This window comes from Podarcis raffonei, chromosome 15 (genome assembly GCF_027172205.1).
Source record: "Podarcis raffonei isolate rPodRaf1 chromosome 15, rPodRaf1.pri, whole genome shotgun sequence".
In the NCBI taxonomy this organism is placed as follows: Eukaryota; Metazoa; Chordata; class Lepidosauria; order Squamata; family Lacertidae; genus Podarcis; species Podarcis raffonei.
In genome coordinates this window covers 31,569,160-31,588,055 of record NC_070616.1, presented here as the reverse complement: position 1 = coordinate 31,588,055, position 18,896 = coordinate 31,569,160, and the positions used below count along the sequence as shown (strand labels likewise).

Sequence of the window (18,896 nt, the reverse complement as noted above, 5' to 3'; positions counted from 1 at the left end):
TCTCTGGCTTAAGAGTGACTTTAGACAAATTCATGGTGGAAGCGATGGCCAGAGAGGCAATGTAGGTGTGACAGGGGGTGGTCCCTAGAGCCTTCATGCTCCCAAGTATGACAGGTGGGAAGGCGATGTTACATGCGGTGCAGTTTTCATCTGCTGCAGCAGAATTCCTACATTCCCTGGATTGTATGGGAGCTCACTGAGGACATGAAACTGGGCTAAATGAGAGGGTCTTGTAAGCCTCCTCCTAGGAAACAGAGTTGAGGCAACAGACTTTAAAGTCACAAACCAGCCACTGCCACACATTAAGATAAACCTCTGTTTGCAGAGGATCTTGGGGAGCTTTCAAAGTTGCACATCAGGTTCACAGAGAACTTGCCTGCAGCCATGCATTGCAGGGAAAAGATCAGCAGGAAAGGGATCAGCCCTAGGAAGCTTGCTTGCCATTCCTGGTCTCCTGGAAGCAAGCTGAGGGTTTTCTGGAACAGTCTGACGCCCTGGATTTTTTTTGCTGCTGCACCTAACAACAAAGGAAATCACGTGTGGTTTTTTTTTAATGAAGTTTTATTATATAAATTACCTTTTAGCAGACAGCATTCAACTTATTGCACTAGAGCACATCTGCAATACCGAGCTACGAGACATCTTCATAGAGTTTTGTAGTATTTAACATAGCACTTTATACCAGGATCAAGAGGCACTCTGAAGGGAGGGGGAAGAAAAGCAGCAAGCACCCACCAGAAAATTCCTGTCACAGACTGGTTTAGAAAAGCAAAAAGCCAGTGCAGGTGGGAGAGCATGCAGAGGCTTGTGTTGACCAGTTTCAATCCATCCTCTGATGATTAGGTGGGAGGTGAGGCTGTGAGTTATGGGACCAGAATCCTGTGTCAGCAGCAAGGGCAGTTGTTCAGTACAGAATATACCCGCAATTCCCTCCTCTAATTTTTCACACAACCAGCTCTTCCTGGAAGCACAGATGTTTCCTCCCCCTCCCTTGGTTTGAATTAGGACTGTGCTGGGCAAAGGGATTATCTGAAGCATCGTAAGCCGCAAGCTTCCATTTTGCATATGCACATTCAATCGTGTGCAAAGTTATAGTGTGTGCTCACAGCAAAGGAATCGGAGGAAAAGTCTTCCTAGCCAGCAGCAAGCAGAACCGTTATGTGAGAATCGGCCTGTAATTCACCCCCCCCAAAAAAAAAATGCACCACGAAGCAGCTCACTGATCAGCTGGACATTGTTAGAAAAAGAAAGGATGTCACCCCCACTTGCAAATATGTCATTAGGATGGCATCACGGGTTCCTGCATTTTTCACACAAATGCTACAGTCTGGGGCAGTGTCTGGAGGGCCCTGCTGTAAAGAGTCCCACTGACAGTAGAAAGAAGGACCATTTTAAGGCATCAACAGCCACCCTGTTAAGCAGGAATTCACTCTGGTATCTATCTTCCTTTTTTTTTTTGGTTTGAAAGCTTTGGTGAACTACTGTGTTCAAAGCAATCGGCAAATGTGAAGCTTGATAAGAGCAGAGCTGCCTGTAGGCAGTATCCGCTCTACCCCGTGGCCAGAGAGAGGAGTTTTAAAAGACAGCAGAGTTCATAGATGCTTAGGTAGTGGCAGAACAATCCCCCGCCCCACAAAGTCTTTTATCACACCCGCTAACCTGGGATGGAGTGGGGTCGGGGAGAGAACCAAAGCTCTGGCTTTGGACTGTTTAAGCAGGCAGAATGAAGGGAAAGAGGAAAGAAGGCTCAGTGGGAAAAGTGAAGACAACCCCAGAACACTTTCAGAGCCAATGTGTATGAAAGTAAGTTGAATTTAAAGGAAGACAGGCACCTCTTGCTACAATTAAACCCACACATCACATCAAGGAAGGTGTGTGTTAGCAAAATCAAGAGAAGGACCGAAAGCCAGGTAAGCAGCTTTTTTCTAGCATCCCTCCATTCTGTGTTGCACTATGCCAAAAACGGGGGGGGGGGAGGGTGTTTCTAAAAACAGTCACGCTGGAAAGCACATTCTGAGACATCTGCAGACAGGAATTTGGTGCAATAACTGGTGGTTAGGCCTTCATGAGAGCAGCAACCACAGCCTTGGCATTAAGGCTACGCAGGTCACAGTAGGTCTGTCCAGTACCCACAAACACGATTGGTTTACTAGTGATGTATGTCATGGAAATTGCAGCGCCAACCTAGGGAGAAAAGGAGCAGCTGTTAGTGTAGGAAAGGATGATGTAGTATCATTGTGTACAGTTCCAGTTACAGATAGGTAGCCGTGTTGGTCTGCCATAGTCAAAACAAAAAAATTTTTTCCTTCCAGTAGCACCTTAAAGACCAACTAAGTTAGTTCTTGGTATGAGCTTTTGTGTGCATGCACACTTCTTCAGATACACATGTGTATCTGAAGAAGTGTGCATGCACACGAAAGCTCATACCAAGAACTAACTTAGTTGGTCTTTATTGTGTACAGTGATATTGCATGGGGGGGGGGGCTTAAAGAAATCCTTGCTAGTTCCATGGTTACAGCCTCTCATAAAAAAAAGCTACTAAATGTGTCTTGCATCTAATCCACTAGGTTGGGGAAGGCTAGGATGTGGGAGATACACCCACTGATGTTAGCCAGTTTTTTCCTCTCCTAAAGGTACATCTCTTACCACACGGGGATTTAAAAAAGGCATTTCCCCCCAATGAACCTGCCTTGATCCTTGGTCATCTGCTCAGACTGCTACCTCGATAAAAGAGGATGGCCCCCACTGTGGAATACTGTTCCCCAACAAGGAAGCTCCAATGCCCCTCCAGTTCATGCACGAGCCAAAAAGGCCTTCGAGGTTCGCTCACTGTCACAGGGCTGGGCAATGTATCTCGGCTGTTCTTCCTGCTCTATGGTGGGGGAAGAAACAGCCAAGAAACATTCCAGACATCATGATAAATCAGCATATACTGGTATTTAGCTGCCGATCTATCACAATGTTGAAAACCAAATATCACCCCGGCCCTAGTGTATAGGCTCCAGCTATGCCTCCCCTGCAGCCGCATCACAAGGCTGCTTTTTAAAAATGTCCAAGAGAAAGGTTCAACAGTATGTGGCATAGCACTTAACTGAACATTTTAGAAAGGGAAACACATTATGGGCCCCAGAAAGCCCTTCTGTAACTTAAAAGACGCTTGCCAGATCATAATCTAGAAACAATCGAAAGCTTCAGCAGGTGGCAGAACAGCAGAAAACTGGAAGGGGCGAATCCCATGGATGGAAGAAAGATGTATTTAGTAAGCCTTCCAAAATTATCCAGTGCTTTTTGATTCTGTTCAGTTCTTCAGAGAACTGTGTTTACTAAAATGTCCACAGTAAAAGCTTATTAGCTGGTAAAAACTGCCAAAGTAAAGGGGGAGGGACCTTTTCAGCCCAATGGCCACATTACCTTGCGATCCATTGAGCATCTTGGGGGAGGGGGGCACAGGCCAGTGATGGGCAGGGCCAAAGGCTTGTGTGGGCGGAGCAACAAATGTGACTCCTCCCTTTGTGGAATGGCTACATTCCACCCATATGAGAAGATCAGGTCTTCCCTCCCCAACACACCTCTCCATCCAGGCAAGCGGGAGGCATTATCACAGTTCAACCACATATTCCAACCAGGCAAAAGCACTTGAGAGAGTAGAGCAAAGCCAGTGAGAGGTGCAGTCTGGGGAGAGTGGGGGGTTGCCCATGGCAGACAGGAGGCCTGACATTGCCCACCTCCCCAGAGCCATAGCCCCCCCCCAAATGCTGCTTTTTCCATCAAAAAAGAAAAACTCCCACCGAACCCGCAAAGAATTGCAACCTGTGGGCCCCATTTACCTTGTCGTCTATGGTATCAAATTTGGTGAGCACGATTCCATCAATGAGGCGTGGGGTCTGAGCCATGGAGTGATCAGCAAGGGCTTTGTTGAACTTGACCTGGTGTAGGGGAAGCAAACGGTGAAACAGGTTTGGCAACGTTCTTGCACAAGGCTCACTGATGGGCTGAACGCATGTCTGCTAACACACAGGTACTGTAACTATTTTTACCAATTTATGTTGCAGTCAACGTCTAATTGCCGCTAAGTACGAATGCATGGGGGGGGGGGGAGGTCTTTGGCAATCCCCAGCACTTCCCCCATGCTATTATGCATGTGCCCACACACACACTTAACTTGGGTGCATTCAGTTTTACACGCCTGGCAAATAAATAAAGAAATCAGAAGGGGCAGACCTTTGGGGGAGGAACTTTCCAATCCTGCAAGTCACTGAACCCAAAGTGCTTTGACAATAAGCAATTTTGGCTTTAGGTGCTACCCCATGGCCATGTCCCCAGCGTAATAGGAGAGTTGCCTGTACAGTCGTACCTTCGAAGTCGAACGGAATCTGTTCCGGAAGTCCGTTCGACTTCCAAAACCGTGGCCCTGGAAGCCCCGTTGGACATTCGGGTTCCAAAGAACATTTGCAAACTGGAGCCGTAACGTCTGAGTTCGGGATCCAAGGTAGGACTGCTACATATTAATTGCATGCAAACAGACATGACTACTTCTAGGTATACCATTGTTGTGTAAAGAAGCATTAAAAAGGAGCTATGCATTTGTCACTTCGAGTTTTGAATCTTAAGTAGTAATCTGAGGAACTAACCAGCTGATCCACAGCCTCATTTCCCACCAAGGCTTCCCCCACAAACAGGACAAGGTCAGGGGTGTTGACTGCAATGAGCTTAGCCAGAGCTGTCATCAAAGGAGCATTGTCTTGCATACGGCCTGCTGTGTCCACCAAGACCACATCGAAACCTTGGTTACGTGCTGGGAGGATAAAAAGGATATATTCATTAGAAGGAATAAATAAATCCAGCAACAGCTGGGAGTTGCCTTCGGATTCACCAGCTGGCTTTTTAAATGAAATGAAGTGCAAAGCAGAGCCAGCAAACAGTCTGAGTGTGTATGGCAGGTCTCATAAATTTTCTCGTGGAAACTGGAGTACAAAACAAGAGTATTCTTTACTGCTTATTCCCCTCTATGATCCTATGTCAGGAACTGCAAAATTCTGCAGATTAGGCAGATTAGGCAGAGCTATAAATCAGATTCATTCTCTTGCAGAGGAGGAAAAGGAACTGGATTTAGGGTGGTTGAGATGTTCCCACAGGCCAGTCCCACTGCTTCCTATTGGCTGGAGAGGAGGGTATTTAACATATGGAATATCCCCAGATTTTGGGGGGAGTGGGAGGGGGAAGCAACAGGAAAAAGAAATTTCAGCTACAGGCATGCAGTGGCTAGGATTGCTAAGGAAGACATGAAGGGTTCAGAAATAAGGGGGAAGCAGGGAGAAAGGCCTCACCGTACGAAATGGCCTCCATGGCAATGCCGGCCGCATCCTTCCCATATCCTTTCTCATAAAGCTGCACCATTGTGCGGCCGCTGTGGTTTTCTGGAGGGTGAAGAGCATTCAAGCGGCGAGTGTGAGTCCGCAGCTGCTCTACAGCACCAGCACGGAATGTGTCGCAGGCTGCAATGAGGACACTAAAACCGTTTTCAATCAGCCAGAACGAGATCTGAGGGGCAGGCAGAAAAAGGTTACTGCTTCCATCACCTACCATCCACCATCTCAATGCAACTTCCCAATGGACCTCGCAGCTTTGCTTCCTACAAAGTAATAACAAGGCTGTAGATATGCAGCACAACTGCTGTGCCAGCCCCCCTAATGCTGGTCAGATGCAGAAATTCGGCGTCCAAATAAACTTTTATTGCTAGAAAGATCTGCTTGGAATATGGGCCTTGCAAAATTTGGAAAGTGAAAATGAACACATGCCCCCGCACAGGTGAGGGCTGGTGGGTGCATAGTACGTGCATCACTGAATTACTGAACACTTGATGACTCTTAGGTGAATATATGAACCCTTTGTTGAAAAACATTGCTTGCAGGTGGACAATGGTGATATATATGAATGTTCTGTCGGTGGCATCACATCCATGCAGGCAAGCCATGTGTTTATGCTGCAGTCGATGTGTGAAGAAGATAAACGCATGAACCAGCCCTTTGCGTCTGAGAACATAAAATGCTGAGAACAGATGAGATGAGATTTTATGGGGGCACTGACGGCTGCAACATTTGCAAATGCCATAGCACTTTAGAAGCCGAGACTGAGAATTTTACCAAGAAGCTGTGGGTGAAACGACATTGCTTCAGAATATATGGCCACCCAGGAAAATGCTAATTTGTAGCACTCCAGGTCTCAGTCCAACTTCAAGTTACCTTCTTGATGCTTCCTCTTTAGACAGAATTTCTTTTAGATTTCGACAGGGAGAGAGTGGACAACATGTAACAGCAAATGGGAAAGGGATGCAACTCAGTCACAGAGCATCTGCTTTGAGCGCAGAAGATTCCCAGTTCTATCCCAGGCCTCTCCCTTAAACATTTTGAGAGTCCCTGCCAATGAGCACAGAAAATACTGAGCTGGATAAACCAATGTTCGCTAGTGCAATGCTTTATATATCAGGAGATCTCTTGAGCAAGGGTTGGGGGCCTTCCATTTAGATCTCCATGATACGACCAGACATGCCACCATCTTCCTCTTTGCCTTGCGCAACAGCAACGGTGCTCTACCATCCTGCATTACCCAAACCTGAGCCGGTTTCCCTCCCAACTTCACCCAGTTCCCAAAATCCACGCACATACAGCCCCTTCCAAGTACCTTGGCCAAGTTGGTTGACTTGCCAACTCCATTGACACCACAGAAAGTTATGACATAAGGTCGACGGTGACGCTGGGCTTCCATCACAGAGCGCAAGACATCCACCCGGCGCTGAGGCTGCAGGATCTGCACCAGGGATTCTTGAAGGGCTTGCTTCACAGTTGAGGTCACCGCTGGGAAGTTGGAAGCACATTGTCATTTTTAGATTGAAGGGCCCCACATACTCTTTCCCACACCTTATAATCGCACCTTATCCCACCTTATAATCGGAAGTGCATCAAAGTAAACTGTGATGTGAACAGGCCCAGCTCTGCTTTCCTTGCAGAAATGATGCTGTGTCCATTTCAGGAGGACCAGGATGAAGCATCTGGACAACAGGAATGCAAAAGTTCCCATTTCCTCTCCAAACAAGCTTGGATTCTCCACATCTGGTCTTAGGTTCGACCTACCCTTCTCTGAGGATCATTGGCCTATCATTCTCTCTGTATCAGCAACTGATCGTGTTCAGTATTCTGTGCAAGTATTCAACTGACAGGGCACTCCAGGGCTCATGATTTTCAGTCACTCGCACAGCCCCTCTTTATAAGCCATCACCTTTCTGGAGTAACATTGATTTTTTCTTTAATAAGTGACATATTTGTACAGCTTGCTCTTGTGGCCGTTGGGCAAGCAAAGCGGACTCACAACCCAAGAAAGAGAAAAACAGAAAATGGGCCATCTGAATCAAACACTTCTGCGTCCAAAATCCATTTCTACCACATGGTAAGTTGCATCAGCATTCTCTGACAATGTCAACCTTCTTTGCTAGAGGATCCAATCCCTCTTCTCTGTGAGAGAAGTCAAAACTTACTAATGCCAAGGATATAAATTTGCCCTTCACAAAATCCTGCGGGGTGTGCTTTCAAATAAGTCTCCCACACACTGGTGGCATCCAAAAATGCAGAAGGCTAAGGATTCGTGAACCCACAGTGAAGCAGATTCCCAATGGACAAATCCGCTTTGGGTTATTTCTTCCCCCATCCCAGCAGTAGCAGCAGAAGTCAAAACATGCCAGCTGGAGACAAGGTTAAGCAAGCAATAAGACTCTAGCATAGGCAGCCAGCTGGGGAGACAATAATAAAAACAGTAACTACTCACATTTGGTGAGCAGCAGTTGCACCCTGACCCTGACCACATTTACTGAGTGAGGAATTTGCTTCCACAAGAGCAGATCTATGGTGAAACTGGGAAGGAACACATTGGTACAGGGTACCAACAAAATAATATATTGGAGTAAAACGAAGGCACAGCCTGGTAACATTCTATAAACACTGTGCCCGTAAGTGGGCTTACGCATGTGTAGTGCCCCATATGTACTGTACAATGTGTAGTGTTACTATCTTACTTTTGTGCATGATGTCCTGGACTTCCACAACCCTTCCTAATCTTTTTCAGGGATGGAACAACAACGACACACACAAACATACAAGTGGACTTTGGCACACTGGCATGACATGTTAGAGAGTATGTGGCTGCTGTACAGTCTTTCCTGGTGTGAGATTGTCAGTTTCACAAAAGACCTGTTCTCACAATCTAATTGGGTTTCTTTTAGACACAATGGGTAGTATCCAGCGAAGTAGATCCACTTGCAGAAGGGCTTTTGTCTGTGAAACAGAACTTGCCCCCCATCTCTTCTCCCCATGGGCCCTGCTAAACCTTTTCTTGTGAGGTTGAGGGTTTCTCCTCAACTCTCCAGAGCAGATTGGGGGAGGGAGAAGAGAGAAAGCAGGAGTTCTGCTGTGCCAGTGGAAATCTTGGCTCTAGTGGATTTGCTTTGTTGGACACCACCCAAATGTTTTGAAATCATGAGCATTTGGGCATATATCCGAGGAAAGTAATGTCGCCAGACTACAGTACACGCTAAGGCATGCAAAAAACAAAGCAAGACAAAGGGGAACTTACTGGTAAAGGTGCCCATCACTTTCCCTTCCAGCTTTGTTGCCACTGATTCACAGAGTTGGACAGCAATCTCAGCTGCAACATTCTTAGCTTGGGGCAGGAGGGGGGGGGGGAAACAGCAAGTTAAGATTGTTGTGCTGCTAAGTTCACACTATTTGGTGAATGATTTATATTAACTCTGGTAGTTTATGCTTCTCCAAGGGTGGGAGATGATATTTTAACCACCTAGCAACACTACTGGATGGCAATGTTGACAGGACACTGCTCACATCCGGCCTACATAGGAGCCCTAGGTGAAACCCGCAACTACCGCCTAAATTTCAGCATCCTGTGATGACTAACCTAGGGTGGGAGATGCTCAACAACGATTTGAACTTGGAATATTCACATCCAATTCAACCCACTGGTGGCTGTAGAAAGCAAAACTAGTCCCCCAAGAGAAGAAAAGGACCTGCAGCCAATGGACAATTCTACTAACCTGCTGTTGTCACCAACAGGTATAAAAGACACCTAAAGTCTCCAATAAAGGGGCATGAAACCCCAGTTTGAAATTCAATCCACTTTACTTATGACTGGTGTGGGAAATGTGGAGCCCTCACAGCCCACTTGCTGAACTTTCTGATATTGTAAAAATAAGCTTTCAAAACAAACAAGCTTACACTAAGCACTAGGGTGGCTGCTTACAAGCCCAACATACAATGTGCTTCGATTGTAAAGGTAAAGGACCCCTGACAGTTAAGTCCAGTCATGAACAACTCTGGGGTTGTGGCGCTCATCTCGCTTTACTGGCCGAGGGAGCAGATATTTGTCCACAAACAGTTTTTCCGGGTCATGTGACCAGCATGACTAAGCCGCTTCTGGCGAAACCAGAGCAGCGCACGGAAATGCCATTTACCTTCCCGCCGGAGTACTACCTATTTATCTACTTGCACTTTGACGTGCTTTCAAACTGCTAGGTTGTCAGGAGCTGGGACCGAGCAATGGGAGCTCATCCCATCACGGGGATTCGAACCGCTGACCTTTCGATCGGCAAGCCCTAGGCTCAGTGGTTTAGACCACAGTGCCAGAGTGGCCAATTCTGACAGCCTGCGGAGCCTTAAAACCATCTCGGTGTGAATGTCTGGATGCTACAATTGACAAGGATGAGAAGTAGAGAACGGTGTTTTGAAAACAGGATAAAAGAAGGAGCTTAGGGTACCAGCAGCACAGAATCTACTTTTTAAGAGCTTCAGCAACTAGCCATTCTTGTCCCAGGCTTCCTTCCAACTCTCCTTCTGCTTAGCCTTCAGAAAGTTCAGTGACCTTTTCTAAAACCCAACTAATGACATAGTCAACCTTGGACCCTTCATAAGCACAGCTCAGCACAAACTGCATGGGAAGTGGGCAGCATCCAGCCCATTGCCACCAAATTGAGCCCCCGTCAACCTAGTTCCAGAGGAACCCAAACATACCGATCAGGTGATCCTTCATCTTTTCCAACACAGGGTCCATGTCCTCTCTGGATAAGCTTTTGGAGCCCACAAGACCCTTAAGCATCCCAAACATGCCTCCAAGGGCACCCTTCTTTGCACTGGCAACAAGAAGATAGTGTTATGATGTTACAGGAGGGAAAATGTCAATTAAACAAAAGGTTTCATTCAAGTCAACACAGAAGAACAGCTTTAGTGAGGGACCTTACCTTGCACCTGAAGAGTTCTGAACCACCTTCTCTTCTTCAGTTTCCTCTTCACTCTCATATTCAAGATCACGGAGACGGCCAGGCTCACGGTTGCGATCCCCAAGGACCTGCGGTGGAGGATAAAAAAGGCCAGGAATTACGTAAGCATTCTTTGTTGCGCCTCACTACTCTAAGCAGCTCAGGCTGCCTCCATGTGAACCTTAAGTTACTTCTGGAGGGTGCACCTGCCTTCTGTACTCTTTACACATGTTCTAAGGACAAGAGGCTCACGCTGCTGTTTCTCCTTGATGAGCACATCCAGCAGAGGATATCCCAGAATCAGTGCTCTATAGTAAAAGTTGCCCCACATTCTCTATAGGGGATGGGGAACCGTTGGTCTGTGGATCAGATGGTGCCCTCAGTGACTCGGTCCAGGCCTTAAGGGGTCTCCCCAGGCCAAGCCCCTCAGCAGCTCTGCTCTGAGCTCTCATCAAGTGGTTTTGCTCGACTGGAATGTGTCCCTGAATTGTGGTAATGCCTCTGGCATTTGTGTGTGTGGAAGCTCAGAGTCACATCCATGGCTTCTCCCATTCTATGGCCCCAGGAAGGTTTCCCATGAGGGAATGCAGCCCTTGGCTGAAAAAGGCTCCCCCCCCCTTCTGCTCTATGATGGGACAGGGAATTCTGGGAAGCAGAGAGAGCAGCACAGGCACACCTGCATCCTTTGTTTCATGGTGCAGATATTACAGAATGATGCATAGCACAGAGAAAGTTGGTAAAGTTAAGTTAATTCTCCCTCTTTCATAACACTAGGAATGGGCAGGCAGTGAAGCTGAATCCTGGAAGATTTGGGACAGATAAAAGGAACTGCTACTTCATACAGTGAGTAGTTAAACTTGGAATTTGCTCCCGTGAGAAGCAGGGATGCCTGCCAACTTGGATGGCTTTAAAAGATGATTAAAACAATTCATGGAGGGCAAGGCTATCCGCATCTAGTAACCACAATGGCACAGTTTGCTGGGAATCACAAGTGAAGAGAGCTCTTGAGATCAAGACCTGCTTGCATGCTTCCCACAGGCATCTGACTGGCCATTGTGAGAACACGATACTGGAATAGATGGGCCATGGGTCAGATGCCAGCAGGCATTCTTCTTTTAAAAGGGAACCTGTACTTCTGTTCCTTTTTTTGCTTTTATTCCTCTCCCAACAAAAGACTTAAAAAGTCAAGAGCATCAAAAAACCGAAATGTGATAATCAAAATAAAAGTCACATCCTTGTGTGAATGGGGCGCCAAGTCACATCGTGTTAACAGCTGAGGCTACTTTGGCAACACTACTGTATTACAAGATTACTGCTAGCAGCAGCACTTGTGAAAGGGAGACACTAAGAATTACACTTCATCCATGTGCAGTTCTTCCCAGTAAATTCCTATGTTCAGTTTATCTAATCAACGGCCCCAATTAACCTTCTCTACAGTGTCGCTTGGTCATTGGTTAGGAAACCAAATCTGCTTTGATGACAAGAACTGCATGAAAACCTCACAATCAAGCTACCCTAGTGAACCCTTGAAGATTTGAGAGCAAGGCATCTTAATATAGCTCTGCAAAACTATGCACAGGCATGAAACAGAACCAGCAGGATGTCTAGTGACTGGGGATCTTACCATTTCTGGATCATACTCCTCCATGGGACAAGTGTCTGTGTTTCCATTGGTAGTGGAATTACTATAGTCAAGTACTTTGGCATTAGAGTTGCCCAGTTCCCACACTCTGGGCTTCTTCCCCTTGTCCTTCTGAGTGTCTGGCTTTGGAGACTTGCTAATGAAGACAGAACAGAAACTCCAGTAGATCTTAGCAGTCAAGGAGGAAAAAACTGAACAGAATTCCTGCTCTGAATCATCTCTAGCGGTGAACCCTGAACTTTGCTGGGTCACAAACAATCATAGCAGAAAAGACTGAGTGTGCATTCTGCATTATAATTTATTCTACCTATCAGTCCAAGGAAACACCATTCTCTAGGAAAACAAGGAAGCGTAGTCCAAAACAGTAAAACAAACTGGTGCTCAGAAGTCCACTTTGCTCCCAAGCCTGTTGCCCAATTCAGAAAACCACAGCAAGGGATTCTAGCCTCCCTCAAGCCCTGGCTCAAAAATAAGTTTTGGGTATGTTTTCCCAGTTCATTCCAGAATAGTCACCTCCCGTGAAGACAGCTCAAATTAAGTTAGTCCTCAAAGAAGCAGTAAACCTTTGTCTGGGCTATATATGGACTGATAGTGGCTCTCCAGGGTTTCAGAGAGAGGACATTCCCAGCCCTACTAGAGGTTGAATCTGGGACCTGCTGCACATAAACAAATGCTCAGCCACCAAGCCATGGTCCTTCCTCTATGGACCATGTGACCACCCAACTTCACCTCTCTGGATGCAAAGCCAAGGGAGAGCCGATAGCGTTGTTCATTAGCAATGGCCTCACTTACTTGGACTTTTCTCCCCCCTTCATGCGCTTCCTAAAGAATTCCTCCCGGTTCTTCTGCAGGATCTCATCCTTGGTCAGTTCTTCCCTGTCTCCAGCGGCAACGGGAGGATCCTGCTTAACAGCTGCGGTTGCTTTAGGGACGGTAGCTGCTTCATTTCCTGGAGCTGGGCGGGAGGCGGAAAGCACTGTTTTAATAACATCCAATGTTCTAAGAGAAAAGGGTCAAGTCCTGCTTTTGAGGTTTTTAGGTAACCGCAAGATTTAAAAATAATAATATAGGTGCTGAGCAAATTCCATGTTCCACCGAAACAAAAACATGTAAAATGAAACATTTAAACCAGGGATGGGGTTTAAATCCACCCTAGCCAGCATGGTCAATGGCTGGGGGATAATGGGAGTTGTAGTCCATCAACAAATGGGGGAGCCAGAGGACCTCCATCCCTGCTTCAGCTCCTCAACTAACAGGGTATCCCCAGTTGTCACTAAATGAGCCACTGCATGTCAGACTGGACCTTTAAAACTGATTTTAATGAACAGGAGATGGATAAGACTGTTATCGATTCTGCTCCCGAGTGCAAGCCACCAGAAATAGCACAAACCCCACAGTTCCTCACCACAGCAGGCCTATGGTTTGGCATGGCCTGCTGCTTGCATATCGCAACACTGACTCACCTTCCTTTTTGGAACCTTTGTTTTTCTTGTTCTTGGTTTTTTCTTTTGGTTTCTCCCCTCGATTTTCTATCATAGACTTCACGGTTTTTTGGGATTTTGCCGACTGTTCAAACGACTTCATAGCAGTGGGAGCTCGGGCTTTACTGCTCTCCTCTGCATCCCTGTTTGCAAAGAGGAAAAGGTTTACCCAATCGTGCTCATTCAAAGCCAGACAATGAATAAATGTATTTTAGAGCTGGCCTGGCTGGAGGCAGCACAGATGCATATTTACCGCATGGAGTTTGTTTCCCTAACTTCTTCTAACAAGCAACTTTTAAGAGATGATCTTGGGCTATGTGGCCATAGGAACCCTTGTCCCCAAAGGAATGAGACATCTAGGCCAGCTAGCTAGCACCGTAGTGCCAATACCCATCAACAAACCTTGCCCATGTTGCGGAGTACAATAAAGTCATGTTGGGTTATTGGAGGGAATGCTGATGCTGCCTTGGCTAGGTTTCAATGGATTCCACCAAAACCATAAGTAACATTTGCAGCTTTGTGGGTGGCGCACGGGTAAATTGTTCAACATCCGCCCCCCTTCCCATTTATAATGCAACTCCATTCAAGGCGGAAAATACAATTTCATTCTGAAGACAGCAAAAGCTGAGCACAGCAAAGTTCACACAAGCAGTTCCTAGCAAGGCAGACTTCCTTCCTGCCCACCTCTACTGAGGGAGATCGTGTTACTCTTATTGAGCCAAGCCCCCAATTTACAGCTCCAAAATACAAGGTATCTGAGGCAAAACACAGGATCAGCAGCAAAAGATGAAAGAGAACATCCTATTACCGTAGGAGACGTAAAAAATCCTCCTTAAAATCAAAGGTGCCATTGAGAAGCCCAAGAGCGCCCTTCTGCTGGAACTCGTTTCGATATTTGTCTCGGAACTCCTTATGAACATCATCTATCAACTTATCCACATAGGTTAGAGTTAAAATTTTCTGAAACCCAACCTGCAAGGAGAACAGTGGTGTTAAAGACAAGCAAGAGTAAGCACATTATAATTTTATGATTCTGCGTTCTATGATTCCCGCATTGCAGGGGGTTGGACTAGATGATCCTCGGGATCCCCTTCTAACTTTACAATTCTACATATTTGTTTGTGAAAGAGAAACTGCCCCTTGATTGAAGCCTCATTGCTCTTGAGGAACATTTCTAAGGTGTTGCTATAATGACGGTTTGTGATGCAAGACTGAGGAACAAGCTCTTCTGATCCCAATCGAAGGAAAAGGAAGTAATGTTCCACAGCATCAAAAACAATGTATCATTGCTGAGAAAAGTTTTCTATTCACTTTGCTATAGAGACTCTTGGAGACAGGTTTTCCACCTATCTAAGATCTTTATCTCACACAGAATAATTCACTTACCACAAAAACGAGTTCAAATTGATTGTCCAGCTTGTATTTAAGCGTAAGGGCTTCATGGTTGAAAGAGTTGCTGCCACCTCGCTCCTGAAAAGGCAAGAGAGAGAGAGAGAACACATTGGCAACAGCTGTAATGAGATGGAAACCCTACATTACAGGAGTTGTAGACATTCAGTGTTTTTTTGTTAAAGAATAACCATCCTGTTTACTGCTATCGCTTTGCAAGAGAACTGTGGGTACAATTCAGATTCTAGGAAACAGTGTCCAATCTTCATATTCCATACATGTTTACAAGCCTCTGTTTCAAGACACAAAGTACACTTCACACCTAAAAGCTATACTGTAATTCATTCAGCAATATGCATTTCCACCACACAAAGATTTTAGACTTTTTGCTGTTCAGACACAGTAGCTCACATGTTGTCAGAGATATCTGCCATCAGATCCCGGACTCCTACTTCTGTTGTCAGAATAGCCAAAGACCTTATTAGCTAGCATCCATGCAACTTCTTTGAACAGTCTTGACTTCCTATAATTAACACAAAGAATCTTGCAGCAGCAGCAGCCTGCTTCTACAGAAATCAGACAGAAAATGTGAGTTGAGGGAAATGTTATGAAGCAGAGTTTATAGTTAAATGGCACCCTAGCTATAAATCTGGGAAATATATCTATCTGAGACCCTGGAGAGCTATGATAAATCAAGACAGATTCTGATAGGCTATTTGAATCACTAGTCTGCCTTAGTATGAAACAGCTACATTTTCACCCAACCACCCATCAAGGGCATGTCTTCATGAACAAGAAGCAAAAAGGCAGAGAAAATATCAGCAAAGTAAAGAAATCCAGAGGTGGGCAAGTACCACCTACTGGCAGCCAACTTAAAACATGTCTATGTTGTACAATACAGAAGCAATTCCCACCATCTGAGTCATACAGATGTGCAAACTGCTAGTATGAGAGGCTACCCAAGGAAGCTTTCAAACATCCAAAGATAAATACTGCACTGCTCTATAATCCATGAAAAAGTGCTCTGAAATAAGGAATAAAGAACCACATGGCACCCCAGGACAGCAGGAAACTGATAAAGTATCACCTTTTGGCTTGAAAAACAGTCTTTGAAATTCAGAAATAAAAGGAATGGCAAAAAGTGTTTAATCTCAGACCTGAAAGACCTGGGCAAGACACACAAGGTAGCTAAGTCGCCAACTCTCAACCTAATATCCTTTTCTTATATAAAAAGAAAAATAGGAGCAGCATGGTGCTGACTGTGAAACACCACACCAAAGTAAAATAAGTATCAACACTCCCAAAGCACAATTTACATGACAAAAAAATGAGCTTTAGTGACACCAAGAAAACGCTGACATTCACATTATTTTACAGAAGCATTTTTGAATGGTCATTTAAACTCTGAAAAAATGGACAGCAGAGCTTGATATAACCAATAATATAAATGAATATTTAGATGTTAGACAAATGATGGCTAATAGACTGGTAATGCAGTAGAGCGTTTTAATACCCAGTAAATTTTAAAAACTTCTTTTAAAAAAACTACTTACTATACAACTTTCTGTACAGATGCAAAATCACAAAACAGAACTCTCAGGCTATTCATCCGACTTTTATGGAATCTTAATGCTTACAGTTGTGATCCATGACTAAGGATCCAAATGACCCGATTACAACATGCTGCCAGAACTGGATGTACTATCAGATCATCCTGTCTCCTGTACGTGGAATCAGCTTAAGTAGTATCCATTCTCCAATTCCAATTAGTGTATGGAAACAGATAAAGAGTTAGAGAAAGCTTAGGGGGGAAAGGTAGGTTGTAGTAGCCATGGCTACGGATGAGATCCAAGACAGAAAGAGTGGGAGAAAGGGATGACTAGATAGCATGATCCTTTGCACCTTTTCATTTTATGTTCCCATCACGTATTGTCTACCGCAGACTATTAGCTTGTGGAACAACCAGTTGTATTTTGCACTAGGTCCTTGAGAATATAGCAGGTGCACACATAAGTACAAAAAAGGAAATACAAGTTATGCACCTGTGACTTTCTGAAATAAGAAACAAGCACTACAAAACAGGAAATCTACTAAAATAGGAAACATATTTTCCTGTTTGGGCTTGCAATTCAACAGGGAATCTTGAACACAGCATATGTTTTACGAGGTTCTACAGGGAAATGCAACTTGTGTCTAGCCAGCTGCTAAATAGTTTCTGCAGATGAAAACAACTTAAACACGTTGGGAATTACTTATGAAGTAATAATTGCACCATTTGGGTCTTGTCTCTTGAAACCTCCTTGCAAAACGCAGTGGTCAGGAGCAAACAAGAATACTTTCTGGAAGTGTATCATCTGGAAGGGTAGCTGTGTTAGCCAAAATAAATGTGCTGGTATTTTAAGTGGCTACACATACTAAGGAGTAAATTCCATTAAACTATGCTGGCCGTACATTTAGGTAGGCATTCCTAAGATTAAAGTCTTAGGCTGCAATCCTATGCGCACTTACATGGGCACAAGCCTCATTGAACTCGAGCAGTTTGTAATAACAAGCAGAGCTTGCAACAAAATGTTGCCGTATGAACTGCTCCTAGATCAAGATTCCAGCCAGGCACGTTCTTTTCCAAGATACCCCATCTTCCCTGATTTTAGCACACATCCCAGTAGTCAAATAATCATGCTGTGCCCACTGGGCATACTCAGTCCCGAGCAGGGGTGGGTGGGTATACCACCATTAAGCGTTACTTCCACCTAAAGATTCAGTGCACTTCTTCAAACACTGAGTTTCTCCCAGTGCTAAGGATACTACCCCCTCTTCTGTGTTTGGATCATCCCACTTGGGTTACATTCACACTCACAAAATATATGGCCTATTTACTATTTGCATTTCACTTTCAGGAGTTTAAGACGTTTCACATTCATTAGCAAGCTTGTAAGGCAAGGCTGGGGAACTCGTGGCCTTCCAGATGTTGCTGCACTACAACTTTCATCATCCCTTCAGACTGGCTGTTGACAGCTGGGGCTGATTAGGTCTGGAATCCAACATCTGGAGAGCCACAGGTGACCCATCTGCGAATTTCTTCCGCCACGGCAGATTTTGACTGACATTTTCAAAACAGTCTTCTCTTTTCAGCACATGTGGGTCTATACCATTCCACAGGGCATCACAATTATGCACATTTGATTAAGAAAAGCATGTTGTTGTTTTCCCCCCCACACGGGGAAAGCGTGGGAATAGCCTTGTCCCTCTAGGTTACTGATTCCCACATCTTGCACAGAACTGGGCTGTCCGTTTCCAGGCTGTTTCACAGAACCTTAGATTCGGAAGGGACGGCCAGGGGCATCTAGTCCAACCCCACCCCCTGCAATGCAAGAATCTCAGCTAAAGCATCCACGGTAGATGAACAGCTCCAAGAAAGGAGACCCCACAACCTCCCGAGCGAGGCTGTTCCTCTGTCGAACAGCTGTTTGGTTTATGTTTCCTTGTTTCACGTTCCTGATTTTTTTAAAGAGGAAATCGTTACCTTCCGCCCCCCCCCCGCAGTGAATAAAGGTGGGGAGTTTGATGGTGGATAATAACATAAAGTCAGGGGTGGCGGCGGGAGGGGAAGAGGGAGAGAGAGGCACCCAAAATCGGCGGAAGGACGTCGACGTGTAAAAGGGAAAGCGGAGAGAAGACTCACCTGGAGCAGAACCGAGCGGATGAGCGCGTTCACGGGCGCAGTGCAAGCCGCCGCGGGGCCGCGCACGCCTTGGAAGCACCACAGGACGAGGCCTCCCTTGCTAAAGATGGTGAAGAAGTCGAGCATGGTGGAGCCGGGAGGGGGGGAAGAGAGGGGGGGAACCGGGGAGGGGGGCCTGAGACGCCGGGAAACCAGTCCGACTTCCTTACCCACGTCAGGCTATTCTCTTCACTGCGCGCCTCATTTCCGCCGGAAGCGGGCTTCCGGATGGGAGGCGGGACAAGGGGAGAAAGGGGCAGAGCGATTGGGCCTCGCTTCCGGAAAAGGAAATGGGGGGGGGGAAACCGCTGTGAGGACCATAGACGTAGCAAAGTGATAGAGCGGTCG

General features: G+C 45.7%; 1 protein-coding gene across 2 annotated transcripts; it reads right to left on the bottom strand.

The window, feature by feature from the left end:
• Positions 1-972: 972 nt before the first annotated feature.
• Positions 973-18,759, bottom strand: SRPRA (SRP receptor subunit alpha). 2 transcript variants are annotated; one of them, XM_053367345.1, is made up of 14 exons: positions 18,510-18,759; positions 14,825-14,908; positions 14,247-14,410; positions 13,421-13,581; positions 12,750-12,912; positions 11,940-12,093; positions 10,298-10,404; positions 10,071-10,189; positions 8,623-8,709; positions 6,682-6,854; positions 5,328-5,541; positions 4,632-4,795; positions 3,828-3,926; positions 973-2,184 (listed from the first exon to the last, which is right to left on the bottom strand). In XM_053367345.1, exons 1-14 carry the CDS (start codon positions 18,633-18,635, stop codon positions 2,056-2,058), a joined length of 1,944 nt encoding a protein of 647 aa, XP_053223320.1. In that variant the 5' UTR covers positions 18,636-18,759; the 3' UTR covers positions 973-2,055. The 2 variants fall into 2 exon arrangements, with proteins under 2 accessions (XP_053223320.1, XP_053223321.1); XM_053367346.1 differs by having other exon boundaries at positions 12,750-12,906; positions 18,510-18,755.
• Positions 18,760-18,896: the final 137 nt, after the last annotated feature.

What these genes read in the sequence shown, in the direction of transcription:
- SRPRA (XM_053367345.1), bottom strand. Translation starts at nt 18,635, where the DNA reads ATGCTCGACTTCTTCACCATCTTTAGCAAGGGAGGCCTCGTCCTGTGG. An exon ending in GATGAAGGATCACCTGATCG is followed by an intron (nt 8,710 to 10,070) that starts GTATGTTTGGGT and finishes TCCTGCCCCAAG; the next exon opens with CTAAGAATGTTGCAGCTGAG. An exon ending in TTGATACCATAGACGACAAG is followed by an intron (nt 2,185 to 3,827) that starts GTAAATGGGGCC and finishes TTTTCTCCCTAG; the next exon opens with GTTGGCGCTGCAATTTCCAT.